Source organism: Carex rostrata, chromosome 25, assembly GCF_964058835.1.
Source record: "Carex rostrata chromosome 25, lpCarRost1.2, whole genome shotgun sequence".
NCBI classification, from domain to species: domain Eukaryota; kingdom Viridiplantae; phylum Streptophyta; class Magnoliopsida; order Poales; family Cyperaceae; genus Carex; species Carex rostrata.
Window position 1 is genome coordinate 113201 of NC_135942.1, and position 27440 is coordinate 140640.

Consider the following 27440-nt stretch of genomic DNA (forward strand, 5'->3'; position numbering starts at 1 on the left):
AGAACAATATATAGATGAATAGAACAAGTTATAAATCAAATAATGTCATAATCAGTCAATCGTATTTATGTCCATTTTTATTAATTGAGACATGCAGATTTAATTTATGTCCCTGCTTAAATAAATTCAAATAACTAACAAAAATATACTAAAATTACTAAAAAAAAGTAGACACCTGTACGTAATAAGTATTTAAAAATATTAACATAAGAAAGCAGAAGTATAAAAAATAAAATTCTTCCAATAAAAAAATAAAAATATGCATGAAAATAGATAGGATTAATTATAGAAATTACAGATTTACGGTCGGTAGGCACGTGTTGCAAGTATTATTAGACATATTTAAAAATGCATATGCCATCCGGTTTCGTAATTTTTACCGAAAAATAAATATAATAACGACATTTTTTGCTCAATCCAGTATCATGAATGAATTGACATTTAGTGATTTATCAGTGCATGTTCTTTTAATTAAATTTTATATATATGCATGTTTCAGGTGAAACGAGGTCTTGCTATATATATATGTTCTATTGGTTAGATTGTGGTATATATATATATATAGCAATATGTATAACTTGTTGGATGTACGTACTGTAATGCCCCTAAATGCTAATAAATATAACTAATTAAGTTGGATGTCCAGCTTAGTTAGATTAACAGCTTGTTGGATGTACGTACGTACAGCGCATGCTCAGCTCAATGAAGCGATACAAGCTAGCTAGGTGTCATGAAATATATATATAGCTAGAGGCGAAAATGGAGGAACCGATATAGCAACTGGAACAATAAAGCAACAAATTAATTAATTAAGACCCATGCCAATTAAGGAGCTCAAAGATGAAATTGATGCATGCATCCATGCCGTGCCGTCAACAATGCAATCAGCGCAGGTAATTCGATTCTCTTTTAATCTTTGCGGTACACAACACAACACAATATAAGTCCCCAACCATTTAACTGGAACAATTAATATATGCAAGGATCGATTAATTATATTGGGCAGCGTGGGCAGCGAATTGGGCATGAGGCCCGGCCCCCATTTAATTTATTGATATGATAACCTATAAAATCAAGGAAAATGATTGCCAATTAATTTATTGACTTCATCATTTCAATTTCACGCCTTCACACCATATATGCGTAGGCGTAGCGTAGATGCCACCTCAATCATAAAGTTTTTGGGGTTTCGGGTTTTCAGGTTTTGGATTCTTAAAATTTGCTCTGATTCACATTGTTAAATGCATCCTTTTTTTACGTGGCACATAATTTATGTAAGCTAATTTGTTTGTAATAATAAATTTTAATTATTTGAAGCATTGAATCAAGACATGTCAATTAAAAAAATATAGATGATTAATTTAAGAAAATCCAAAGAAAGGATCACAACAAAATATAAATGATTAGTCTCTCAAAACATTACAAAATATAGTTGAAGAAGGCTGGGAGAGACAGAATGAGAGAGAGATATCCGACATGAACATTTAAATAAAATAAAAAATGAGGAGACTTGAATCTTTTACTGGGTAAAAATATTGACAAAGTAGTGTTTGCTTCATGCAGAGCATTAGTCATCAGCAGTTCTGTTTATAATCTATTGTTTATGCGCTGTAAAAAGGGAAAATTGCTCTGTTAATATTATTATCTCATCGATGTTCAAACTACGTTAAACGTTAAGGGTAAAACTAGGGTGTTTCTAAGTTCACTAAATTTTTTTCGTAAACACAATTCTAAAATCTATATGATTAACTTCAAAAAATGAATCCAAATTGTTGAAATCTATCTACTTTACGAGTAATGTGTCAACATACAAAAAATTTAAATTTTCAAATTAATTTTGTATAGAGTCAAGTGGTAAAAAAAAATTCAAAAAATGAATGCATTAAAATTATTTATAAACCTTCTAATTTTGACTGATTGACTTTATACTAAATTAATTCGAAAGTTTAAAGTTTTCCCATGAAGCTCTGCAAATCCTGACTCGTGAGCATAGCAACAAATGAATAGCTCGGGTTGGTTTGACGTCAAAAATTTGTGATTCGGGTAATAATTTGGTTATAATTCGAGAATAATTCGGTACAATAATAAAGTAAAAAAAACCCCAAGTTAACATTTACATTCATATTCTTGGTGAGCTGAAGTTTTGCACATCCTAACTCCTAAGCATAGCAACAAATGAATAGTTTGGATCGGTTTGGCGTCAAAAGTTTGTGGTTCGGGTAATAATTTGAGAATAATTCGGTACAATAAAGAAGCAAAAAAAACCCCAAAAATAAAATTTGGTTTTTTTTTTTTGCGAATAATTTGTGACTCGCATTATATTCATGAATAAAAGGTATTGTATTTTTTTTGCGTTTTATTCAAATTTCGATTCGAATAATTCGCGTATATCGTTACTATGTTTCTCAGTCCTCAGTCCGTCCTGAGCACAAAATTAATATTAACAGTCGCTTTACGAGTTGCTCCAACTAAATTGACACAGAAGAACAAGCCCTTAACGTGCGCTGGACACGTGACAGTGATTACAGGAGAAGATCGCCATCTACATCTAAAGGCTAAAAATTCGAAATTCTTTTTAATGAGATAAAGATAGGGATATATAAAGTCTTCTATCTTTTATAAATAAAATAATCTTCAACGTAACTCAATATTTAAATATATATATAGTCTCTCACTACTAGAATTCTGAACCTTCCCAATGATTGATCAATTAAGTTCTTGAATAATTTCAAAAGGACTAAGAGAAAGAAAGAGGGGAGAAAAGGTATGAAAAATAATATTTAATGCAACTATATATCAATTGAAAAATTAACTACATTAATTTAGAAACCACGTCTTATTTTGATCAACACCGTATTTTTTTATGTGTACTATATAATACATTGTACTATAATTTTTTTGCTAATTTTGTTATAATCACAATTAATTGTTTTAGTGGTAAACTAAAATCTTAACAATTTATAGGAACCTTCGCGGAACTATAATTAATTCTAGTAATAAAATAAGTTTGCACTAATAATTAAAAAGTTTGCTAAACATTTACTGATAGCTTTAGCAACAATTTGTTATAAGTTACTTTTAAAAAATTAGATCTGTTTGAAAAGTGAAAACTATAAATGTTGTGCTTGTGATTTATTAGTGAGAGGAGGGTTAGGGTGTGGACCAAAGAAAACAAATTAAAATACAAGTTGAATTGTTAATCAGACTGTTTATTACTCAGTCAATTTTACTAAAAACTCCATGCAATTGACTTGTACAACACGATTTGGGATTAATTTAAGCAAGTCCGGAGAAAACAATCAATTTCTACCATTTCTCTAATATCCGATAATCTTAAGGGGTGTAAGTCTAATGTCATCGCCTATATATGACTCTTTTAATTTAGGTGGGACGATGCGCAAGTGGAAACAGAGAAGGAATTGAATTTTCCTTATGACGTGATTTCCTAAGGGCATGAGCCTCTTTTACTGTTTGCTCCCATTTTCTCAACCTGATTTGGGTGGAAAGTGCTCACCAACATCTACTGGACCAGCTTCGGATAAGACAAACCAAATTTCCTCCGTCGTTATTACTGGTTTGTGAACTTGTGAGTTGTGAGTTGTGACTGGTGACCTGTTTCCTAGCTGAGGTGCCATCGGTGATCGGACCAGATCACCAGAATCACTTTTTACTTGGAATTAAGGCGAGAGCATCACAGCTCCTAATTTGGATCTAGAATTACAAAAATTGGAAGAATTTGAGAAGGTTAATAAAAAATTTCTCGAGTCTTTGCCTTCTCTTGGGTCAACATTGGTCAAATCAGCGCCTCTCTTTATCAAAGAAGAAAATCAAGAAGATAATTTTGTCAATGAGCCCCTTTTTTAAACTACAGCATCTTGGGAGGGTGTTTTGGACCAAGGGGTTATTACAAGACTTGTAGAAATTAATAAGTTAAAATATGAGTCAGCTCGTGAGCCGAGTTGAATCGAGCCAAAAACAAAATTCAGCCTTTGCAAGAACAACAACTAATAAAAAAAAAAAACCTAATTCAGCTCCCCATGTCCAAATAATACAAAAGAAGAAAAAAACAGGGGGAACTTCTTTGGGGGTCACTAGATATCAATTAGCATCACTGGATCTCATCTTATGACTTGAACATGTGCTTTCTGGGATCAATGTGCTGATGATATATATGTGATATATCCAAACACTTTTGAGAGCAAGTACTGAGATAAGTTGTATCTATATATGTTTGAGCAAGTACAGATTACCATATCTAAAATCCGGTGTTTTATTGCAATGGCACAAGATGTGAAATTTAATTACTTGTCCCCTCCTTGTACTGCTAAAAGCAATATGTGGCGGCCTGATTAAGATCCAACCAACTACAAACCTCTAGGAACACTACTGTTTATGGACAGTGATTAAGATAAATTTGCATCTCTCACCCTTTATATTCCTTTTTGTTGTACACAAGTTCCTGGAACAACCAACCAATATATCATATCAGTAAATAGCATTTGAGAGGGTTACAGAAATTCAATACCGTTTTTACATAATCACACAAAGGTATCAACAGAGAAACAGACAGCTATCCATTGGTATAGCAAGAACTTGAACACAGTATCAGGAAAATCCTAGGGTTTTATGTTTTCAACCAAAACCAAAAACAACCTAGAGGTCCTAAGCTTAGCTCACAAGAAACCAAATGTCAAAAGAAGCGAAATTTCAATCAATCAGCTTGCTCAATCATCATTTACACAAAAATTGACTTGCTTACTTGGTCCTTTACAAGTTACCAAACCAAAAGAGAGAAAAATCAACATCAAGAAAGAACGTCAAGCTACCAGAAGCTTTTTTGAGAGAAAAAGAGCAACCCTGTCAACGACTAAATCGCATTCCAAACCGCGATTTGGTTTACACAAAGAAAAAACCTAGCTAATTGATGAAGAAGAAAAGGAATAGTTGAATAAAGGAAGGGTGGTGAGGGAATTTGGCCAAGCAATGCGAATGATGACTAATTTATTCAATGGAAATTTCATGAAACTTTGCGAGAGAAGAGGTTTGAAACGACGGAAATTGGATTCAAGAGGAGGAGGAAACTAACGGGTGGCAAACTTTTACCAATGCTAAACTGCTAACGGATATCCGTTTTATTAAATTTATGGATACGAGTAATTATCCGTATCCATCTCCGAAATTAAAACTGTATCCGTATCCATATCCGCAAACTATCTATACATTCAAACATCCGAATCTGCAAAAATCCAGATACAGATCCGAATTTTTCGGATAAAATTTGATCCGTTTACACTCCCAACTAAGTTAGGAGTGGATCTGTGACGAATATAATCTAACATTCACATGCAGTGGGGTCACAGCGAACATAGCTATGGAATAGAAAAAAAAAAAAAAAAAAAAAACCGAGACGATTTGGTTCTCAGTTGCAATTTTCACAAGAGAATTTTTTTTCGTCCCGGACAATTTCGGCTCAGCCTCACCCGTTAATGAGGCACAGTCAAACATGTACAAAAACTTGAATTTACAGGTTCTATAATAAGTAATAACAAAACCAAAGCACATAGTAGACCAATCTAATGAAATCTTCTTTCTGCCTGTAAACATTCCCTAGAAAATCAATGCATCCATCAAAGAAGGAAAAACAAAAACATGGTACTACCCTTATTCAGAGGCACCATCGGTAAAAATTCTCTCGGACATCTGAGTGGCAAGCAGAATTCAAAACGCATCTCCCTTTAATTTTTGTAATAAAGTTATATACTAATACTAACCCTATCTATTTGCAAAGAAAACTTGGAGGCAGTATTACTGGAGGAATGGTAAATAACTTGATCAATATATGGAACAGGCGGAAGAGAACAAAAAGAGCCCATGAACAACGTCTACATCAAAAGCTTTAGAAACATCAACAGGCCTAACACCCTATCTACTCCTATGATATTCTTACACACACAAAAACAGAAAAACCAGCAACCATGCATATACCTCAATAACGGGTCATGTTCCTCCACTTGTCCTTCAAGTCAACCTGCGTTAATATATTTGTTATATTAAAAATATTTCATCCTTCATGATAGAAAATTTGACTTTATTTTGAGAAAAAAAAATATCATACTGCAGTTCGACCAGTAAATTCATCCGGGTAAGTATCCAAAATTTCCTTCCAGTTGCCTTTCCCAATCCTTGATTGCGAAATACAAAAATTATGTTAGAAATTACTAATTATACCACCACAACAAAACAAGAGGGGCTTATTTGACCATATAGGATAAGGAATGTACCAAGCACCTTACATTAAAAAAATATAATCTGAAATTATTCTTTCACTCACTAATACAGAGAGGAGCAAGAAGAAAGAAGGAAACAATCGGGTATCTACTAACAATAAGAAGAAAACTGGGGTTATCAACTATTATCGATATACAAGGTATACAACTCTTTTATACAGCCTGCGTAATAATCCCGTGTTTCATAGATGAGTGACTCGTCATGAGGTTTTATAGGAACAATGAAATTATCTTGTCTGAAACATAGGAGGATAGGAAGTATTACCATGTAAATAATAACAGCCATACTTAAGGTCAGACGATCAGACAAGCAAGCATTAAAAGAATTCTTTTCTCAAAAAAGGATAAAAAAATGTTCATACTCCTTTACGGCTTTTCTCAATGCCTCTTCCTCGTGAGGCTGCCATCTGAGCACCCGTCTTCTTTTAGGTATTTGACCTTTTTGATTTTGTATTTGCTGGGTTCTTTTACTCTGCATAACAGTCTGAGCATTCTCCATTTTGGGTGCATCATCTATTGAGTCATTCCACTTCAAATCACAAAAAGGAAGGAAAAAGACTATTAAACTATAAGCTCAAATCTCCTGGTTATAACATAGTCAAACTGAAAAGCATTTCACGGGAAAGATTTTCAATTTTGAAGTTTGTTTGTTTGTTTGTTTTTTAAATTAGTAGGCAAAATGCATTTTTGGATGATATTGTTGTTTGTCCCGTTTACACTGCCGAATTCAGATCTCACGCAAAATAATTCTATGAGAAAAAAAATAAAAGAAATAGAAGGTCGGTCATTAGCTCAACCAGCACCAGGCAAGACCACAACACGTTCAATATAGTACTGCTACAGTAAAGTCCACAAACCTCAAATGTATGGGCACTTGCATTTCGATCCATAAATTTATGTACTGGCACATGACTAAATCGATTATTCATTTTGACATTTGTGTTGTTTGCATGCGATGTAGAAGCATCATTTGCATTTCTTAGAGTCCCTTTGCCATTCTCTTTACTCCTAACTTGTTTTCTTTCATGATTCCCACAGGACTTTGTCGGGTTCTGCTGATTTTCCTCGCAAATATGGTTTCGTTTGACACCAGCAATACCATTTTTACTGGCACTGGTACAGGTGCCATCAGCTTGTCTAGCACCCTTTTTGGCTGGAGATGTTTCTGCTTGGTTTGCTCCTTTGTCAGACTTTTTACTTGGTGTAAAGTCACCATCTACTTGTTTAGCACCAGGCTTGGTCGCCAATGTTTCTCTTTCATTTCCTCGAGTTGAATTTTGGGTTACTACTCTGTCCGACCTTCTACTTGGGGTAAAGGTATCGTCGACTTGTTTATTGCCAGTTTCGATTGGAGATGTTTCTCTCTGAATTGCTTCAGTTTCTTTCTGAGTTGCTCCTTCGTCAGACTTTTTGCTCGGTGCCACACTTGCAACCTTTTGCTTCTCTGTCAGAAATTGTACAGTCAAACAAATAAGTTCCTAAACAAGTCGATAAGGGATTGATGAATCAAGCTGTGGTTGAGGTAGCTGTTGTAATTCTGGCTCCAAAAGGCTTGTATTTATGTTAGGTGTCATGAGAAGAGACGGCAGAAAATAACGAACATCGTTGTGTAGGTGGTGAGAATGGTTGGTCCATTGATCTGACAAGGTTGTGAGAAGAAAGAGGCGACTAGGACTGATTAAAAAAAAACCATAGAAATTTGTGAGGTAAGAATATGATTTCTCTAGTATCCACTTCATACCCAATTATTGGTACCCGCATACTAAACTAGAAGAAATCACAAAAAAAATGCCAATAGATGACCTAATTTGTATAAAATAACACATAACAAGTAATTATACATATTGTGATTAACAAAAAAAAAAAATGCATGACTTGTGAGTTCATTACTCATATTCAGATAACATCAAGTCATTTGATTTTTCAAAATTATCAGATTGGGTAGAATTCAGATCTAAATCAAGAAAGATGGGTTCTTAAGTTGGCGGGGATACAAAATGTACTGATTTAGGATTACGCATTTGATTTCTACGAGTATCTCTGTCTCTGATTTCTTAAGAAGGGAGATTAAAAAGATACCTATTTTGTTGAGCTGAAGAAGAGAGAAGGGGCGATGCTAAGCAATTCAGAGGAGAGGAGGCGGTAACTTGACGAAGCGCTCTGTCAAGTGGAGATCCATCTGATGACACGAATCTTGATGCATAATCGAACGGTACAAATGCCCATCGAACAAGCTCTGGTCCGATGGGCTTTGGAACGCCCCCGCTTCCGAGTCCGGATCCTCTATTCCTCTTGACTCTCAGAAAAATTTAATATGTGATATGATACGGATACGGATACGAATATAATTTTTAATTTTAATTTTAATTAGAGGGAATTTCATGTATACAATTCAAAAACTTCAAAATTAAGTATTTTTTCCTTCTAAATTTTGAAATTACATATTCCTTCTAAACTTTAAAAACTCACAAATTTATACATTTTATTATATTTTTATATTAAAACTCATTCGAAATTTATAAAATATCCATTTTATCCTTTATTAAAAACATAATAAGCTCCGTCAGACTCAAATTTGATTTTGAAGAGTTCCTATACCGTCCGATCCGCGCACATCGCTTCAATATATGTACATGTTCGCTTCAAGATCTGCGTTGATCTAGCACGCACGAATATTAAAGCAATCCTGATCCACGCGCAACACATTAAATCTGTGCATGTTGCTTTAATATATGTGCGTGTTCGCTCAAGATCCGTGCTGATCTAGCGAGTACGGATCTTAAAGCAGTTCAGACAAAGGAACCCTTTAGATTCAAATTTGTGTCAAATGGGCGTTTTATGCTTTTAATGAAACGATAAAATGGATATTTTATAAATTTAGAATGTGTTTTAACATAAAAAACAATAAAATGTATTAATTTGTGAGTTTTTGAAATTTAGAGAGGGGAATATGATATTTCAAAATTTAGAGAAGAAAATACCTAATTTTGAAATTTTTGAGGAGTATACATGAAATTCCCCCTAACTTTTAAGGTTATCATATCTAAATAGTAGATATATTATATATCTGTTGTTTAGACATAATTGAAAAATATAAATAGAACAAAAGGGTTCATAGTTGCTACCGTTGCTTGCGCGAATCTGCATCGTCTGGATTAACTCAAAAGAGCATCTTTTGAGTTAATAGATGTAGGCCGTCCGATTATAAATGGAGCTCTTCCGGCTTATGTTTAAAACACATGGGATTTTCAATATTAATGCGGATTTAATTCGCATGAGTCTTGAAGTTGAATGAACAGTTCAGATGTATTAACTCAAGATTCTTTTTGAGTTAATGCTGAGGATACGAATTCTGCTTGCGCAAGGAAATTAAGAAACAACTTCCACCGCTCGTTGAAATTGAGTAATGGAAAATTTAACCATATAGTCCAGGCAATGTTTGCAAATCTTTCGCCACATTTTATTCATTACATAACAGCACAACTGCATCTTCATATATATACCATTAATTACATATTTGTCCACCCAATAAAACATTTCAATGCCAACACTTCAAGCAACATAAAACATATATAGCTAAGTTAGTAAACTCAAAACATATTGCGCGTGGATGAAGAACTATAATCCTAGACCAAGCTTACCAATGTAGATCCTTAAATGTTAGTAATAAAATAAAAATGAAACATCATTTACCATGGTCGAGGTGACAATGATATAGATATTATCCGATTTATATTTTAAAAATTACATGTGAAAATTCAATATCTGTGTGGATAATATCCTGGACCAAGCTTACCAATGCAGATCCCTTAAATGTTAGTAATTAAAAAAAGAAAAAGAAATGAAACATCATTACCATGGATAGGGTTGAAAACAGTATGGATAATTTCCAATTTGTATTCGAAAAATTAGATGTGAATATCTAATATCTAAATATCCGTGTAAATATGAATACATATATAATTTTGCATTTTAGTCATTTGTATCCAAATAGTATATACCATATATTTTAATATATATTATGAAAACAAATATTTTATTCACAATTATAATTAGATAAATAAAATGGATTTTTAGTATTTTTCAATAAATATCTAATCCGATTCATATCCGTATCCGTATCCGTTTAATTTAATATCTGATATGTATAATTATCCGAAAATTGAGAAGGTATTGGTTTTTACCACTATCTGCTCCGTTTTCACCCAGGAGCCCATGGAGCTAATTAATTGTTTCTTGTCCTCCACATGAGAGTTGCTATCAAAAAAACAATGTATGGAGCTCTCATCCACAGGAGAGTTGTTCTATCGTGTGCTCAATTAATGTTATTATTATTATTATTATTATTATTATTATTATTATTAAAATTAATGAGGTGACGGAAGACAGACAAAGAAATCTAATGAACTGAGTACTCTTGTTCATTCTCCATTCCCGTTGATAATATTTTCTTCCACAATTTTAAATGTAAATAGTAAAATCCCATGAATTTTTTACAATTTCTAAAGAATATATACCTGTTTGTTAAACATTTTTGTCACCTTAAATTTACACAAAGAGTACGTACCTCTGAACTCTGGTTGACACAACACAATTTGATGAATGATGATTTTGATTCATGAACGAACTGATGGATGCAGATCAACTTCGTGATCTTCTCGTCAGCCTATTTATATACTATTAGTATTAGCACTAGGTGTTGCATTGCGATCCACTTTGGCTGGTCATAACATTGTCTGATTGAATTGTGACCTTAATTTGCTTGTTGCTCGGTCAAAAGTCGGAACTCGGAATGCTGTAAATGATAAATGTACATTTCCATATATTATTGAACTGAAAATTAAGTTACGGTGATTATTTTTTCTGCATTTTATAATTTGTAAATCTTACTCTCTGTGTGAACGATACAATACAGAAAGATTCAATAGAATGCAAAAATAAGATTCGTGCTATCTTCTTTCAATTCTCTCTCTAATTCTAAACTTTTAAATACTCGAATTATTATTATTATTTTTTTTACCACTAACTACAAAATCCAAGTCTTTAAGTGTACATTTTGTTAACATGTTTAGTTGACAGTTGTGTAGTTCGAAAAGAAACTAATATGTTACAACGAGCTTATACTCTTTGAGAGAAAATAAGCGGTGCCGGGTGCCCATTAAATGATATTAACATCTCTTAAGGTAACAATTTAATTACAATTAAGTTAATTAAGTTAGTCACATAAACGGGATGGTTCAAATATAATTAGTCACATAAACCGGATACATTGCTTTTGCATTGATCGATCATCAAGGTTTTCTTGAGAATAAGGAGTTGTAACAATTAATTTTGCATATATAGGACTGCTAATGAGTCGAGTCGGCTCGCGAATCAATGAGTTGAGCGGCTTAATATTTCATAACGAATCGGACTCGAAACTGAAAAAAATCCAAACTCGACTCGGCTCAATTTTAAAAGAAAAAGCTCAGCTCAGCTCGACTGGACTCTTGTGAACACTTGACTCAACTTGATTTGGCTCGTGAGCTCGCGAACCGACTCACGAGCCGACTCATATTTATAAACTAATAACTAAATTTTGTCAAATCAACTTGATTTTCTCAGTCCATCGCGAGTTCGCGACCTAACTCGCTGTTCCGGAGAACTCAACCATTCAGGAGAGACCCATGAGCCCCTTATCCCAGTTGCACTTATAGATTATGTTGCGAAGTATTCTTGATGCGGGTCATATTAACTGCATTCCTAACCCGCTACATATAAAAACATTTGTTATCATGTTTTTATAAAAATTCCTTGGTTCACTGTCCCATTCTCTATTATTATATATGTTTTTTAAAATGAAGCTATACCAAGGAATTTTGTAAACCATTCAGAGCCTTTCATGTTATTTTTTGTTATCATTTTTTAAGCTATACCAAGTTATTATTATTTGTTATCATGTTATTTTTTGTAAACCAACGAAAATAAAAAATGTTAACTTATAATGGTTTTAAAATTATCATGTTTGTTATCATCTTATTTGTTATCATGTTATAAAATTATCAGTTTGAATATTTCAACAATTTCATAGAACTTATAATGGTTTTATTTCTAATTAGTTTTTTTTAATGTTTTCTAAGAACTTATTAACTTTTTAATAAACCAGGAATTTTAAAAAACAAAAGACATTTTTAATAAAAACAGGATGCTCTTTAGTGCTTTAATAATTAATTCTTCTCACGCAATAAATTATTTTCTCTTAATTATTAGGAGGATTTCTGTGTTCTTGCATTTATTTAGATATCATAATTTTACTCAATCCTCCATATGAATTTTCCGTTGTTATTAATTAAGTTTCTTTGATAGAATTTCAATTTGTATTAAGGTATGTATGAAAATTGAAAATTAATATTCGCAAATAATATTATGGACGACTTGACTTGGTAATTAAACTCCACTAGTTTTGTTTCTGCAATATATACCCTTGTCTAGAAAGGTTAAAATTAATATAATTATACTAGTCTTCAAAGGACTTACTTAATACAAATAAAAACTTTTGAATTAATTTTTAGAAATAATGGCAAGTTTCTTTATATCTAAATTCTAATTCCGTGGTCGGTAGTAACTATATCTAAATATTAATTACACATAAATAGAAGTTTCATAAAAAGGTATGAAAAGGAAGGTGGGCGTAGTTTTAACATTTTGCAAGAAAATGATGTAATGGAAGAAATGAGAAAGATGTTTTTTAATCGATTAATTCATGAGGAGGGTTCAAATGCCTCCATGTTTTTGTGCCTCCATCATGCCTCCATCTCTCTCCATCATTTTCAAAGTTCAAACAGTCGATCCGAACCGCTCAACCTAACCTCCATACTAAAATATATTTGGAGACCAAATTTTATATTTTTAGGAATATTTTTACTATTTTTTTAGATAGGTAAAAAAATACTGTTTTCAGATGGTTCAGATTTACTGATTTTGTACCTATCTAAGAAAATAGCAAAAAAATTCCTAAAAATATAAAATTTGGTCTCCAAACATATTTTAGTATGGATGTTAGGTTGAACGGTTCGGATTGACTGTTTGAACTTTGAAAATAATGGAGAGAGATGGAGGCACAAAAACATGGAGGCATTTGAACCCTCCTCTTAATTTATTTGCCATTCTAAATTCAATCACCCAAAAACTATATAATTACATATTTATCATCTCAAATTCTATAATTACATACTTATCATCTTAAATTTTAATATTTACCCGATATAATTAAATATATATCAAATATCCGTTAGTGTTAATGCCTCTCCTCATATCTCCCACTACAAGAATCAAAGACTTTTCGCGTGGGATGATAAAGAGTCATGAGGAGAGGCATTAACACTAAAAGAGAGTGGAAGAGACGAGGAGAGATTTTAGCACAAAAGGAAAAGAGTTATGTCAAAATAAAGGGGAAGCTATTATGTGCAGAAGAAGAAGAGAGAAGGGACTAATTAAGTAAATAATTATATTTATATAATTTTAAACATAATTTTATCTCAGTTTTTAATTAATGGAGTAAATATATGTGTTATTAAAATTTAGAATGATAAATATGTAACTATAGAATTTGAGATGATAAATACTATAGTTTTGAGTAATATATATGAAATTCTCCTCTCTTTTTTTAACTAATTCTCAAAAAATAAAAGTGGTCATTGCAACTTCAAAATGCACCAAACATGCTACTAAATGATGATGTACAGATACTTAATTATTTCAAGATTTGCAGCTCTCCAACTCGAAATAGAATCTCAAACAGTGGGTCTACGGTCATGAACTAAGCCCAAAATTAAAAAATCTCAAACAGTCAAACACACCAAGTTATTAATACTCTATTAATCATTCCTGCGGAAAGACTGAAATGAACCATCATCTTTCGTGCAAAAAAGAGAGAGAAGGTGACAAGAACTTTCAACTAATATTCATCGTTTTTCTGTGACAACACGTACGGTTTAACATGACTGTGTTATATATCGGTTAACATTGCTAACAAACAATCTGGATTCTACTTGTTTTTGTGTGCTGTCCCAAGAATGTGAAAATCATAACACATTATTAGGGGTGCACAAAAAATTCGAGATTCGTGATTCGATTCAAAAGTAATTTGGTTAGAAATTAATTCAAACCAGTTCGATTCGAAATTAATTCAATTTCAAATTTGAACCAAAGTAGGTTCGATTCGAGACTTCGCGAATTGTATTCGAAATTAAGTCGTTAACGTCCGAACTGATTTAGAACTTTTCTTGGGCTGAAAGCCTCTTCACAAGGCTTTAGTAGCCCAGCACGAATCTCATTCGTCTTGGCCTAACAAGACCCGTCTCCTCGCCTTCTCTCTTGTTCGCTTCTATGTTCGTCTTTTCCCTCTTCAATCTCCAGTTCTAGAAAGCACAGCACAAGACTGAGCGAGGTGAGAGTGCATGCGAATGGGAGGAGACGAGATGGACGAGGCAATGAGGACTTCCCTATCTCTTTCGGAAAAACCTCGAAACCAGTTGGAATTGCTCTCAATTTAACCGAATTACTCTCAATTTCGAATCAAATCGAACTAGTTCGAATTATACCGAACCAAATTCGAATTGGCCTTTTAGGTTTGAAATCTATTTCAATTTCAAACTGGGTTTGGTTCGAAATAATTTCGAATTCGAATTCGAACTAGGCCCAATTCGATTCGGTTCGGGTCGTTTGCAGCCCTGCACATCATTGATAAAATTAATGGCAGAAACTTGCCACACCATTACATACTCCAGCATGTCAACAGATAATCCTTATCATTTACAGCCGTTAATTTAATGTAGCACGTTTTCAACGCTAAACGAGGTAGGTTGGCCTTCCCCTTTCCGAACTGCCACTGGGCCCCAGCCCAACTAAAAAACCTTTTACCTAGCCTCATAATCATATAATCCATTTTAAAGAACTTAATTTATAATTAGATCACACAGATCCGCATGTTCTTACTAATATTCAGTGTTGTAAAATGCGGTCTATGCGGCCGCATATGCGGCCGTATATGCGTATGCGGTCCTCGACCGCATAGAATCCGAACTATGCGGATTAATATGCGGACTTTAGTCCACTTAAAAATATTTTATGCATTAACAAATAAAGATCCGGATTCGGATCCTAAAAATTTTAATCAAAGAAGGATATCCAGTATAAAACCGAAACCCATTCTTATTCCTCATCCGGATTAGTCCAGTCGAGTCATTTGTTTTGAGGTTCGCTGCTTCTTTTATAGGCTCACAAGAGATGCGCTTTCTTTGGTTTGGAGTGTTAGTTTGTAATAATCTAGAAGTCAATAATACGATAAATTATCATAAAGCTTTGTTCATGAATTGAATGTTTATTTATATGTCATTTTGTTGCCTTGAGTATTATTGAATTTATGGATCATTTCGAGTTCATGACTGAAATTGTGAAACTCCATAATATAGATGATATATACTCTTAAAAAGTCACTGACCAAGGTAATTAGCAGGAACACTAATATAGATGATAATATAGATGATATATACTAATTTAGTGTAAGTTTTTGCCTTTTCGAAAACCTTCGGATAAGTAAAGTTCATCGAAGAATGTGATGAAGCAATAAAGTACCTGAGTAAGAGCTGTCATTTCCACACAAGAAAGAGATGGTTCTGTCTAGGAAAGATTGAGTCTAAGCGGTCCTCGTGACCCCAATCTTTCCTGGGAGCCCCTTTCACGTGTCCTAATGGCTGGCCCAGAAGGAACTTTGTCACGTTACCAAATTGCTTTATGGACCGAAAATAATATCTGATTTTAAAACATATAAATTGTTTATGTGCTTTAAATGGTATAAATAAGAACTGAGCATAGCTGCAAAATAAAGAATTGGTAACTGATAGATTATATACCCGACTTGGTCCCGTATATAAGTAAATTAGATTTACAGCTTAGAGTAAATTAGATTTACCGCTTTAAAATAAAAATGGATAAAACTAGATTTACCGTCTTTCCAAGGAACCGTGAAAGAAAATTTTCTTTGAAGAAAAATATGAATGTGGGATCACATTTGACATTGTTTCTTTCTGACTTCCTTTCCACGACTGCTTGCTGAAGCATATGAAAGAGGTCTTTTAGGAAAATGTAAATGAGATCATATTCACTATTCTTTCTGTCCGACTTCCTTTCCACGACTGCTTACTGAAGCATATGAAAGAGGTCTTTGAGGAAGATAGGAATTGGATCACAATCGATATTTTTTCTAACAAGCAACTTTCACGTGTCTGTAATGCTAACCAAGGTCAACATTACAAACTGAAAGAAATATACGTGACTCGGTCACATATATAGGTAAATCAGATTTACTGCTATCATATAAAAACGTATAGATTAGATTTACCGTTTTTATAAGAAACCATAAAAACTACCTCTACAAGATAGACGGTAGCTAAAGTCAGTTTCAAGAACTGACTGCTTAACCAAGTCAAAGCATATGAAAAAGGTACTGCTAAGAATAGAAAGTAATGGGGATCATATTCGGTATTCTTTCTAGACTTCCTTTCCACGACTGCTTAATGAAGCATATGAAAGAGGTCTCTTTAAATACGAATAGAATCACATTAGTCGTTCTTTCTGGCGAAATGGTACTGCTAAGGATAGAAAGTAATGGGGATCACATTCGGTATTCTTTCTAGACTTCCTTTCCACGTCTGCTTAATGAAACATATGAAAGAGGTCTCTTTAGATACGAATAAAATCACATTAGTCGTTCTTTCTGGCAAACCTCCTTTTAAATATTGCTGGCACTGTTAAGCATAAACACCAACCCATTAAATATTAAGTAGTATGCCCTTCCCACTCTATCCTCCTCAAACCATTGTTCATTGGTTGATGATTAAACTACTCAGTAGACATCGCCTTTTACCTTTGGTGGTCGAGGGTTATGTCCGACATATCAAACCAAATAGGGTGAGGTTACTTACCGATGATTTCCAAAACAATTTTGGGCTCGTGGCACAGTCTTCGTTAAATACACGTGATGTTTTAACGAAACCAAGAATCACAAAGAGATGTGATTAGCAAGTTTGCTTACCTAAGATAACTAATAGCCATGATATGCATACACTGCCTTGGTTATTAGTGAAAATATGGATCTTGGTCCTACTGCAAACGGGAATAGAACAAATTTGCAGTGGGAGTTTTATTATTGGAATAAAACATTACATGAACAAAGCTAAAATCTTTACTTTAAACGTTGTAGAAATATGGCTAAAGAAACGTCTTTCTCTTTACGCTCTCTATTCGAAAGGTAGACATACGTGAGAAAAAAGAATATATCCTAAATACACCGGTCCCTGCTGAAATAGTAGAGAGCAGCTTTGTCAGTACTCACACGCTTTGTATGATAAGCGATGATGAGAAACTGTAAAAGCTTAACTGTCCGTTGAGCCACGAGTTGGCCACGGAAGTTATCCTGAACTCATTTCCTCCCAGCTATTCGGAGTTCATTGTGAACTCCCATAAGCAAGAGTTGGATAAGAGCTTGCAGGAGCCCCAAGGGATGCTGAGGATCACTGATAAAGACATCGAGAATAACTCTCATGTCCTCATGATCCAAGAAGGTGGAAGAAGATCAAGAAAGCAAAAGGGAAAAATGGCTATTAAGTACAAAGGCAAAGGGAAGTTGGTTCTGGGAACGAACTCTCCCAAGATAAATGTTTCTGCTAACTCTGACTACTATTTTAGCAATAGCAAAGGTCACAGGAAGAGAAACTGCCCGGAGTATCTTGGAGATATGAAGTTTGAGAATGTCTCAAAAGTCTCAGTCTCAAGTATTTATGTTATTGAAATTAATGTTGCGACCTCTCTTAATGATTGGGTACTGGATACCGGATCATGTGCTCATATTTGCACGAATATGCACGCACTAAGAGGATGTTACGCAATAAGGAAGTACAACTCCGAGTTGGAAACGGAGCACAAGTTGCAGCCGTTACAGTCGGTAGGATAGAATTGTACTTGCCTAGCGGGTTTATTCTGGAACTAGAAAATGTCTATTTTGTTCCTACCATTTCTAGAAATATCATATCAATCTCGTGTTTAGAGATGAATGGTTTCTCGTTTGTTATAAAGGACAATAGATGTTCTATTTATAAAAATGAGACATATTATGGATCATCTTACTTGTTAAATGGTCTTTATATGCTAGAAATGGAAAACCCCGTGTTTAACATCAATAACATAAGACTCAAAACGTTTCATGAAAGTATTGACTTACATGAGACATAAGTCTGAATCCTTTGACGAGTTCAAGGAATTTAAGACTAAAGTAGAAAATCAACTGAACAAAAGTATTAAGGCATTACGGTAGGACCGTGGAGGCGAATACTTGAGTTATGGTTTTCAAAATGTACTTAAAGGAATGTGAGATAATCTCATAACTCACACCTCTAGGGACACCGCAATGTTACGGTGTTGCCAAGAAAATGAAACAAACCATGTTGGACATGATTCGTTCCATGATGAGTGACGCCACCCTTCCAAAATCATTTTGGGGACACGCACTAGATACTGCCGCACTAACGATAAATATGGTTCCATCCAAGTCAGTTGAAAAGACTCCATACGAGTTATGGTTTGGGAAATCTCAAATATGTCTTATCTTAAAAATGGGGTTGCGAAGTATTTGTCAAACGTCTGACGTCTGACAAACTTGGTCCCAAATCTGACAAGTGCTTTTTCGTAGGGTATCCTAAGGAAATGAAAGGATATTACTTCTATTACCAGTCCGAGAACAAATTAGTTGTTGCTCGTCATGGTATACTTTTGGAGAACGAGTTTCTTGCAAAAGGAAGTAGTGGGAGTAATGTAATACTTGAAGAAATTCAAGATACATCACACAATATAATATCTGAAACAGATCAGATAATCCCACCACTTGATACTTCGGCTGATGAGCATCTGGAAGAACCAAATCCACAAGTAGCTGTGGAAGAGGTTCTAGTCCTGAGCTCAAGTGCTTCAACACAAGTTGAAGAAGAACTAAATCCGCACACTGTTGCGGATGAAGTTCGACAGCCAGAAGAACAAGTGCTACGTAGGTTAACAAGAACAGTCCATGCACCCGAGAGGTACTTGGAACTACACGAGATCTCAGTCTATGATACTGAAGATCCTTGGACCTATGCGGAAGCAATGGATAGACCCGACTCTGATAAATGGCTGGAGGCCATGAGATCCGAAATACAGTCCATGTATGACAACACGGTCTGGAACCTAGTTGTACCACTTGATGGGGTGAAATCCATAGCTAACAAGTGGGTTTTCAAAAGGAAAACAGACATGGATGACAATATGACTATTTACAAAGCACGGCTAGTAGCGAAAAGGTTTCAAACAAATTCTGGGAATTGATGAAACTTTTTCACCCGTGGCTATGTTTAAGTCAATTCGGATACTCCTAGCAATTGCCGCATTTCATGATGATGAAATATGGCAAATGGATGTCAAAACCGCCTTCTTAAATGAAAATTTAAGAAGAAGATGTGTACATGACATAGCCTACGGGTTTTGAAGATCCAGAGAATGCTGGGAATGTATGCAAGCTTCTTGAATCCATTAATGGATTGAAGCATGCATCACGGAGTTGGAATCTTCGATTTGGCGAAGAAGTCAAAAAGCTTGACTTCGTCAGATGCGAAGAAGAATCTTATGTGTACATAAAAACTAGTGGGAGTGTCATCGCCCTTTCTTAATCTTATATGTAGATGACATACTCTTAATAGGAAACGATATTCCTCTATTTCAATTAGCCAAGTCTTCATGAAAGAAGAGTTTTCTCGATGAAGGACTTGGGCGAGGATGTCTATATACTAGGCATAAAGATCTACCGAGGTAGATCAAAGAGACTTATAGGATTAAGTCAAAGCACGTACATTGACAAAGTGCTGAATCGGTTCAGCATGCAGGATTCTAAGAGAGGATTCCTGCCAATGAATCATGGTACACAGCTTAGCAAGACTCAGTGTCTTTCGACAACTGATGAGCAAAGCACTATGAGTAGAGTACCATACGCTTCGGCTATTGGCTCTATCATAAACGCCATGTTGTGCACTCGCCCAGATGTCTCGTACACTTTGAGTGTGACGAGTAGATATCAGGCTAATCCAGACATAAAGCACTGGAATGCTGTAAATAATATCCTTAAGTTCTTGAGGAGAACTAAGGATATGTTTCTCGTCTACAACATTATCACTTAAAATGAGAGATCATAAACATAATAAGATGTTTATAATTTAATTATAAAAGATATAATTAATATAAAGGTGATGTAAAGATATGTAGAGTTGACACAGTCAGCAACACAGCTGATCCACTCACAAAATCTCTTCCTCAAGCCAAGCACGAGATGCTTAATGCTTCTATGAGTCTGGAACAATAGAAGATTGGCTGTGTGACTTTCTCAGGATCTACGAGATCTTAGAGAATATAGAATTTTGTATATAAGTAGGGCCTACGATGATTGGCTCCTAGCTTAAGTGGGAGATTGTTAGTTTGTAATAATCTAGAAGTCAATAATACGATAAATTATCATAAAGCTTTGTTCATGAATTGAATGTTTATTTATATATCATTTTGTTACCTTGAGTATTATTGAATTTATGGATCATTTCGAGTTCATGACTGAAATTGTGAAACTCCATAATATAGATGATATATACTCTTAAAAAGTCACTGACCAAGGTAATTAGCAGGAACACTAATTACCGCGATAAGGTTAGTATGTGGATTAAAAGATGGTTAAGTTTTACAAACCACCTGACACGAGATGTCATTTTAATCACATAGATACATGTTCTAGAAACATGGTATTTGACAGACCCCGAATGAAACATTAAATATAATTGTGTTCTTGTCATTTATGTTTTCATTCAGTGTCACGTTCTACAGTATGAGGTATTTATCGTTCCCACTGAGAAATATGTATGTGTGATTGTTATCTAACACTGTCCGTAAAAAGCAGTCATAACGGTAGCATTCCCATATGTATAGCTTAGCTGAGGAAGTGATAGTCTACCAAAAGTACTATTTGTCCATCGTATCTCTATACGAGCTATAGCATCACTGAGCCCCTTGGTAGAGTTAGATTATCTGCTAGCGGTATAATTACAAGAGTAATTATATTTGATAATCTGCTCAAGATCAAGAAAAGATTCAGTTAGCAAGGATGACACACATCTACCTTGAAACTGATCTGATAGCTATGAGACAGAAGAACAGACACAAGTAAATTGTTTACTGGATCGTGATATTGTACAGTACAGCATCATCTGTGTAATTGGATGGTCATGATGTGTTGCCAGATGCCGCTCATGATTATAGAAGTTAAAACAGTTTTAACTCTGTTTACCAACATAACACAGATCCTATTGGGTCACACCATATAGGAGCTACTCGGAGAATCTTACTGATTAATTATAAATTGATTATAATTAATATTAAGATGGTTATAATTAATTATATGTGTTATAATTAAATTATAAATGTTATGTAAAAATAACAAGCAAAAACATTGGTTAATTTATAAACGTGTGTGACACGTTGTATAAAAGTTAACCGGTTAATTTATAAATGTGCAGGACACGTTGTATAAATTACCGAAACAACAAACCGCAAGAAAAATATATATATAATTGTTCAGAATAATTATACGAATATTATTTATGTTCGGGCCGAGGGCATTCGGGTCTTTTCAGATTCGTCCTTATCCGCATGACATGTCATTGATCCTATCCAGATGATATGTCATCAATCCTATCCACAAGGGAAAATGGTCATTTCACACCTATGCCACCTTGCATGTGTAGAAACATGGAGAAGAGTGTGGAAGGGTGTGGAAGGGGTATTTTGGTCATTTCACATATAAAAGGATGAGGTGTCAATGGCATACCTTGTAAATAGGCCGAACTTGGAGGGCATTTTGGTCTTTTGCAATCGACCCTAAACACTATAAATAGGGGTGGAGGGGTAGAGAGAAAAATCACTAATTCACTCATACCGTTTCGTGTCGAAACGGATCGGTATTTTCTCTCTTTCTCGGTTTCTCTCCCAAATAGTGTTTCAGTTGAGAAAAGAAAGTTATACGTAGTTGACGTATAATCTTGCGGGTTGTTGTGGAGTATATTTACGGGATCGATGAATAGTGTTTTACCGAATTTAGCGGTATGTCAGTTTTGCATATTGATGAAACTGAGCAACCGAAAATTCGTGTTTACAGGTTTTTGTCTTTTTCCCCGTGAATAGTGTTTTTGCAGAATTCTGCGGTTTACGGTATTTCTGGCAGAAGAAACAAACCGCTCTCTGGTTAGTCCTGGTGGATAACCGATAGAGGTATCACACGTGTGATACTCCGAGTCGATTCCTTCCCTGGTGAGGCTCTCTACTAGCTCGGTCTGCATTCCAACTGTGATTTGGAAACAAGGTATAAATATGTTATATTAATCTATTTAATTGGTAAGTAGATTAAAGTTTTAGAAATCAATCATGGAGTAGAGCTGTAAAAGGATTAAATTGGGTTTTGATGCCAAATGAATACTGAAGGTGGACCGCCTTGAAAAGTTTCCTGACATACCCCGTTTAATCCTGAGCTTAAGTTGGCTGTAGAAATTTTTGTTCTACGGTCATTCCGCAACTTAAGCCTAAACGGGTTTTGGTTACAGCACCGTAAACCCCAACATGGAGGTGTGGGACTAAAAAGATTAAATGTACCGGAGTTCTTTGCCTCACGCGCTTTCACTTGCTGAGCGCCACGTGCTTACACACGGTTTCACCTTTATATATTATTTAAAGATTTAAAGAACGGAATGATTGCTGTTGCCAAGTTTGCAAGCATCTTTCACGGGCCTCCTTGAATATGGATTTGGGCTGAATTATATTGGGCTAAACCTTTGAATACCCTTTTAACTCATAAAATATATATTATTATGCATAATTTTTGGGCCTAATAACACATAATATTATTAATATACAGCATTATTTTATTTTATTAACTTTTTAATCCGCATATATAAATCCGCATAAAAATCCGCATATGCGGCCACATACCGTATATGCGGTATGCAGTAGCCTTCCGCATACCGCATAGAAACAGCATTTTACAACACTGCTAATATTATTATTTTTCTCTTTCTTGTTTATTTGTTAATTGTATTTTTCTTGTACAGAGTCTTAGCATCTTCTAAGAAGTCAACTTCAAAACTTTTCAATTTTATCAAGATTCGTACATTTAATACGTACAAATTTTAAAAATATTCATACAAATTTTGATATGAATCAAACAACTTTAACGATCCGAACTACCTCCGATTCCAATCCCGAATTTTAAAAATATTCGTACATAATTTAGAGTACAATATCATCAATACTATAAATTGACTTTTATTTTTAATATAATTTTTATATAATTGATCTCTAATGTATATTAACTCAAATATTTTGGATAAACGTGAATGTCTCAATGTGTATATATCGGTTAGAGGTGTTTGCTTTCCAAAATTATCACAATTTTAAATTTTGTCTTTTTTTTTTGTGATTTGGTCGTCAAAAATATATAAAATTGTATAGAATTTCATGTAGGAATCACAATTTTTATCTCTCTCTTTTTTTCCTTTGTTTTCTATTCCTATAAATTTAGCATTTCTTATGCATATTCTAAAAATATATGTACATTAATTTGTCATAATTTTTCTAATTATAATGTTAGAAATAGTGTATACATTTTGGAACATAATTTTATTTGTAATACTAATAATTAAGATACATAATTTAATTATATTATGAAATAATTATATTCTTTTCAATTGTGAATTCTCCTTGTTCAAATTGCTTCATGTATTTTTAAATATTTGTTAATTATTTTACTAGAAATTCTTTGTTAACTATAAGTTTTTGTTTTATTAACGTTATTGAATCATTTCAATTTTATACTCTATTATATTATCTGAAATTTTTACACTAAAAAAATATTCTCAAATTCATAGCATTTTAAAAAATCAATGTTTTAAACCATTTATATTGATGCTGACTTATTATTATTCTTGTTATTTTACGTCTTTTAAGTATGTTGTAAATTTACTAAATAAAATTTTGTCAGAATTACAAAATATTTTAAAATTTTACGGTTTGTGTTGACTATATATTTTTTTTAGTTACAAGGTGTTCACATTTTTTCTAAATTTTCCTTTGGCTCTATTTTTATATACATAATATTTTGTTTATAATACATGTCACATGTATATACGTTTCTTTCTCTTTCTTGTCAAACGTCGTGTGTGATTTTAATTAAATTCTTACATTATTACAACAAAAATATCATATTATAAAAAAAAAGCCTTCAATTCAATAGTAACTAAATATGATTAATGTAATGAAAGAATTCAAACTGTAATAATAAATATTATAATATTGTATATTTAAATTAAATAGGGCTAAAATGCCTCATATATATCTTTCATGTTTCATCAGTGTCTCACATTTTTGCTTATGGAGATTTATAGATCCAGACCAACTTTGTTTTCTTTAGAATTTTATTTGTTTTCTCGAAAATTTTAATTCATAATTAAAATTAAAATTAGGATTAAAATTACAATAAGTTCCTTGAATTATGATTGTAATTAGGATTAGAACTTAGAGCATTTAAAATTATAAGTTAGGCTATTATTTTTTTTATCTAGTACCCGATTAGCTAATGAGTTTTAAACCATTTATCTATTTAATCCCGATTCGCTATCCCCCCCTACTGAAAATCCCAGATACGTCCTTGTCCTTATTTATGTTTTCAGAGTATAATCAGTCGATCTGAACTGCTCAACATGACCTACATATTAAAATGTGCTTGGAGACCAAATTTAAATTTTTTGAATTTTTTTTAACATTTACATAATCACTATATTTGGATTGTCCAGAATATTTGAAAAACAAATGATTTCATACCTATAGAATAAAAATAATAAAAAGTTTTTAAAGAATATAAAATTTAATCTCTAAATATATTTTAATACACATATCATATTAAGACATAATAATGAAAATAAAAATGTGAAATGTAGATTAAGACATAAAAAGATACAAGACATTTTAAATCTACTTTTAAAAATAAGAAAGAATATTGCTGAGTCCAAATAACATAAATATTTAGTGCAAAATGAACAAGAAACGTAGAAAAGACGCTCCACCAAATAGTATTCTTTGGGCTCAAACTATAGAGACGATAAATAACGATCAACATTGAAAGAGAAAAGTTGCATCAAGGCTGTAAACTAAGTCATCGGAGATATTATGGCATATTTGTACTAACAAAATTGACATCGGTCTAAAATATATTATTCCAAATAAAAAAAAAAGACGATTATTATTTGGAAACTTTTTACTATGGAAATCAGATCCAGTGCAATACCTGACCGTTTAGAATGAAATCTGAGTCATTACTAATGATTTAAAGACATTTAGGTATCTGAGATTATTAGGGCATGTTCGGCCAACAAATGGGAATGGGCACGGGCACGGGAATTGAACTGAAAAACACTGTTCCTGTGGGAAAAAAAAATTCAGTTCAACTGAATTTTTTTTTTCCACGTGAATAGTGTTTCGGCCGAACATGCCCTTAAAGATTAGCTTCTGGCATTAATAAAACAAAAAATAACATAATAAAAGAATAATAAACCGAGGAGACATTTATCTGTAACAGCTAAAATTTAATGAAGTCCAAAATATCAAATACATAAGAGTTGAATATATAAATATAAGAAAATGAAAGCTGAATATATGATACATGAATTTAACAGTGGAACTTCAATCAGCTAATTTTTTTTTATATTAAAAATAGAATGAGATGAAATTAATTGAAATTTCTAATTAAACGAAACCCACGGGTATTCCCGGCGAACCGCCGCTTCCTCCTCCAGTGTGTAATCGTTCTTTATATTAAAAATTTTGCGGATCTCGTCAAGAGACTTATTGGCCATTTGACCAGCCACCTTTTTGCATGTCAGATCCAGTAGTCCTTTGATGTTCAGATAATGTGCTGCCTTAATAAGACCGAAAATCATTGCATGATCGACATTTGTAAATTCTTTATCCCAGTTCTCGATTTCGCTTTTCAGCATTTTGGTGCTCCAATGAAATCCAGTATAAGATGTGACACCCTCTTGCTCGAAGACATGTTTCTCGCAATACTCGATCACCTTTGCTAGGATCTTGGCAGTGATATTAGGCAATGTAATGGAGACCTCAGCGCAGTTGTCTTCAATCATACTGTTGATCGTGTTAGACATCTTTGCCACCTTCTCTGTCACCATAAACTTCTCTCCGTCGGAGCTCATTAGCGTGATCATTTGCTTATTAACGTTGTTTGACATTTTTGTTTCCTTTGAAATTGTATAATTTAGGGTTAAATTATGAGACTATATATAAGTAATAAGAACATACATTTTAAAATCTATAATTGAAATTTATAATTATGCACTTCTGTTTTAGATAATTACTATTTTTATTTTTTTTATTATTGTAAATATACTCATAAAAAATATCTCTTATACTTATTTAAATTGAACTAAAATGTGCATCTTTTTTCAGACAATTTCAGTTTTGACGTTTTATTTCATTGCTTTAAATATAGTAATATACTCACAAAAATATATTTTTTTTTTATTTATTAATCTTGTTCTGTTTAATCTTGCATGAATGATAAAGCGGGCCATCCTAAATTCTAAATAGATACTCAATTAATTTTGGCTCGGCTATGAATATTCTATATAGTCAAGTATTTTAGGGGATACTCGTTACTATGTCTAAATGTGACCAGTGGTTAGGGGTGGTTGGCATAAAATGTAAAATGTAAAATGTGTTGTGACTGGAACTTGAGCCCCAGGTCTCGATTTTTTTTTATAAAAAAGATATAACTAATCTTAATGATTTAAATGGAACAAATGTAGAGAAGTTGAATTTAATTTATAAAAATTAGCTTTGGCAAAATATCAGTATAGCTGCTTTTTATAAAATCTAACTCCTCTTCTGTACTTGTTCCTTCAAATTTATTAAAATTAATTCTATTTTAAAAAAAATCTCCGGGTTTCGATGACCACAAATTGAAATTCTAACCACTAAATTACAACC

The 27440-nt window shown here is 33.3% G+C and overlaps 1 protein-coding gene and 1 long non-coding RNA gene across 2 annotated transcripts in view; both read right to left on the reverse strand.

The window, feature by feature from the left end:
• The window catches only part of LOC144543647 (uncharacterized), a 90789-nt gene that overhangs the window by 17328 nt on the left and 46021 nt on the right, over nucleotides 1-27440 (reverse strand). The window lies entirely within an intron of this gene.
• LOC144576302 (uncharacterized) lies at nucleotides 5948-26683 on the reverse strand. The gene is made up of 6 exons (XM_078326636.1): nucleotides 26196-26683; nucleotides 7889-7961; nucleotides 7145-7765; nucleotides 6650-6816; nucleotides 6116-6182; nucleotides 5948-6028 (listed from the first exon to the last, which is right to left on the reverse strand). Exons 1-6 carry the CDS (start codon nucleotides 26681-26683, stop codon nucleotides 5987-5989), a joined length of 1458 nt encoding a protein of 485 aa, XP_078182762.1. The 3' UTR covers nucleotides 5948-5986.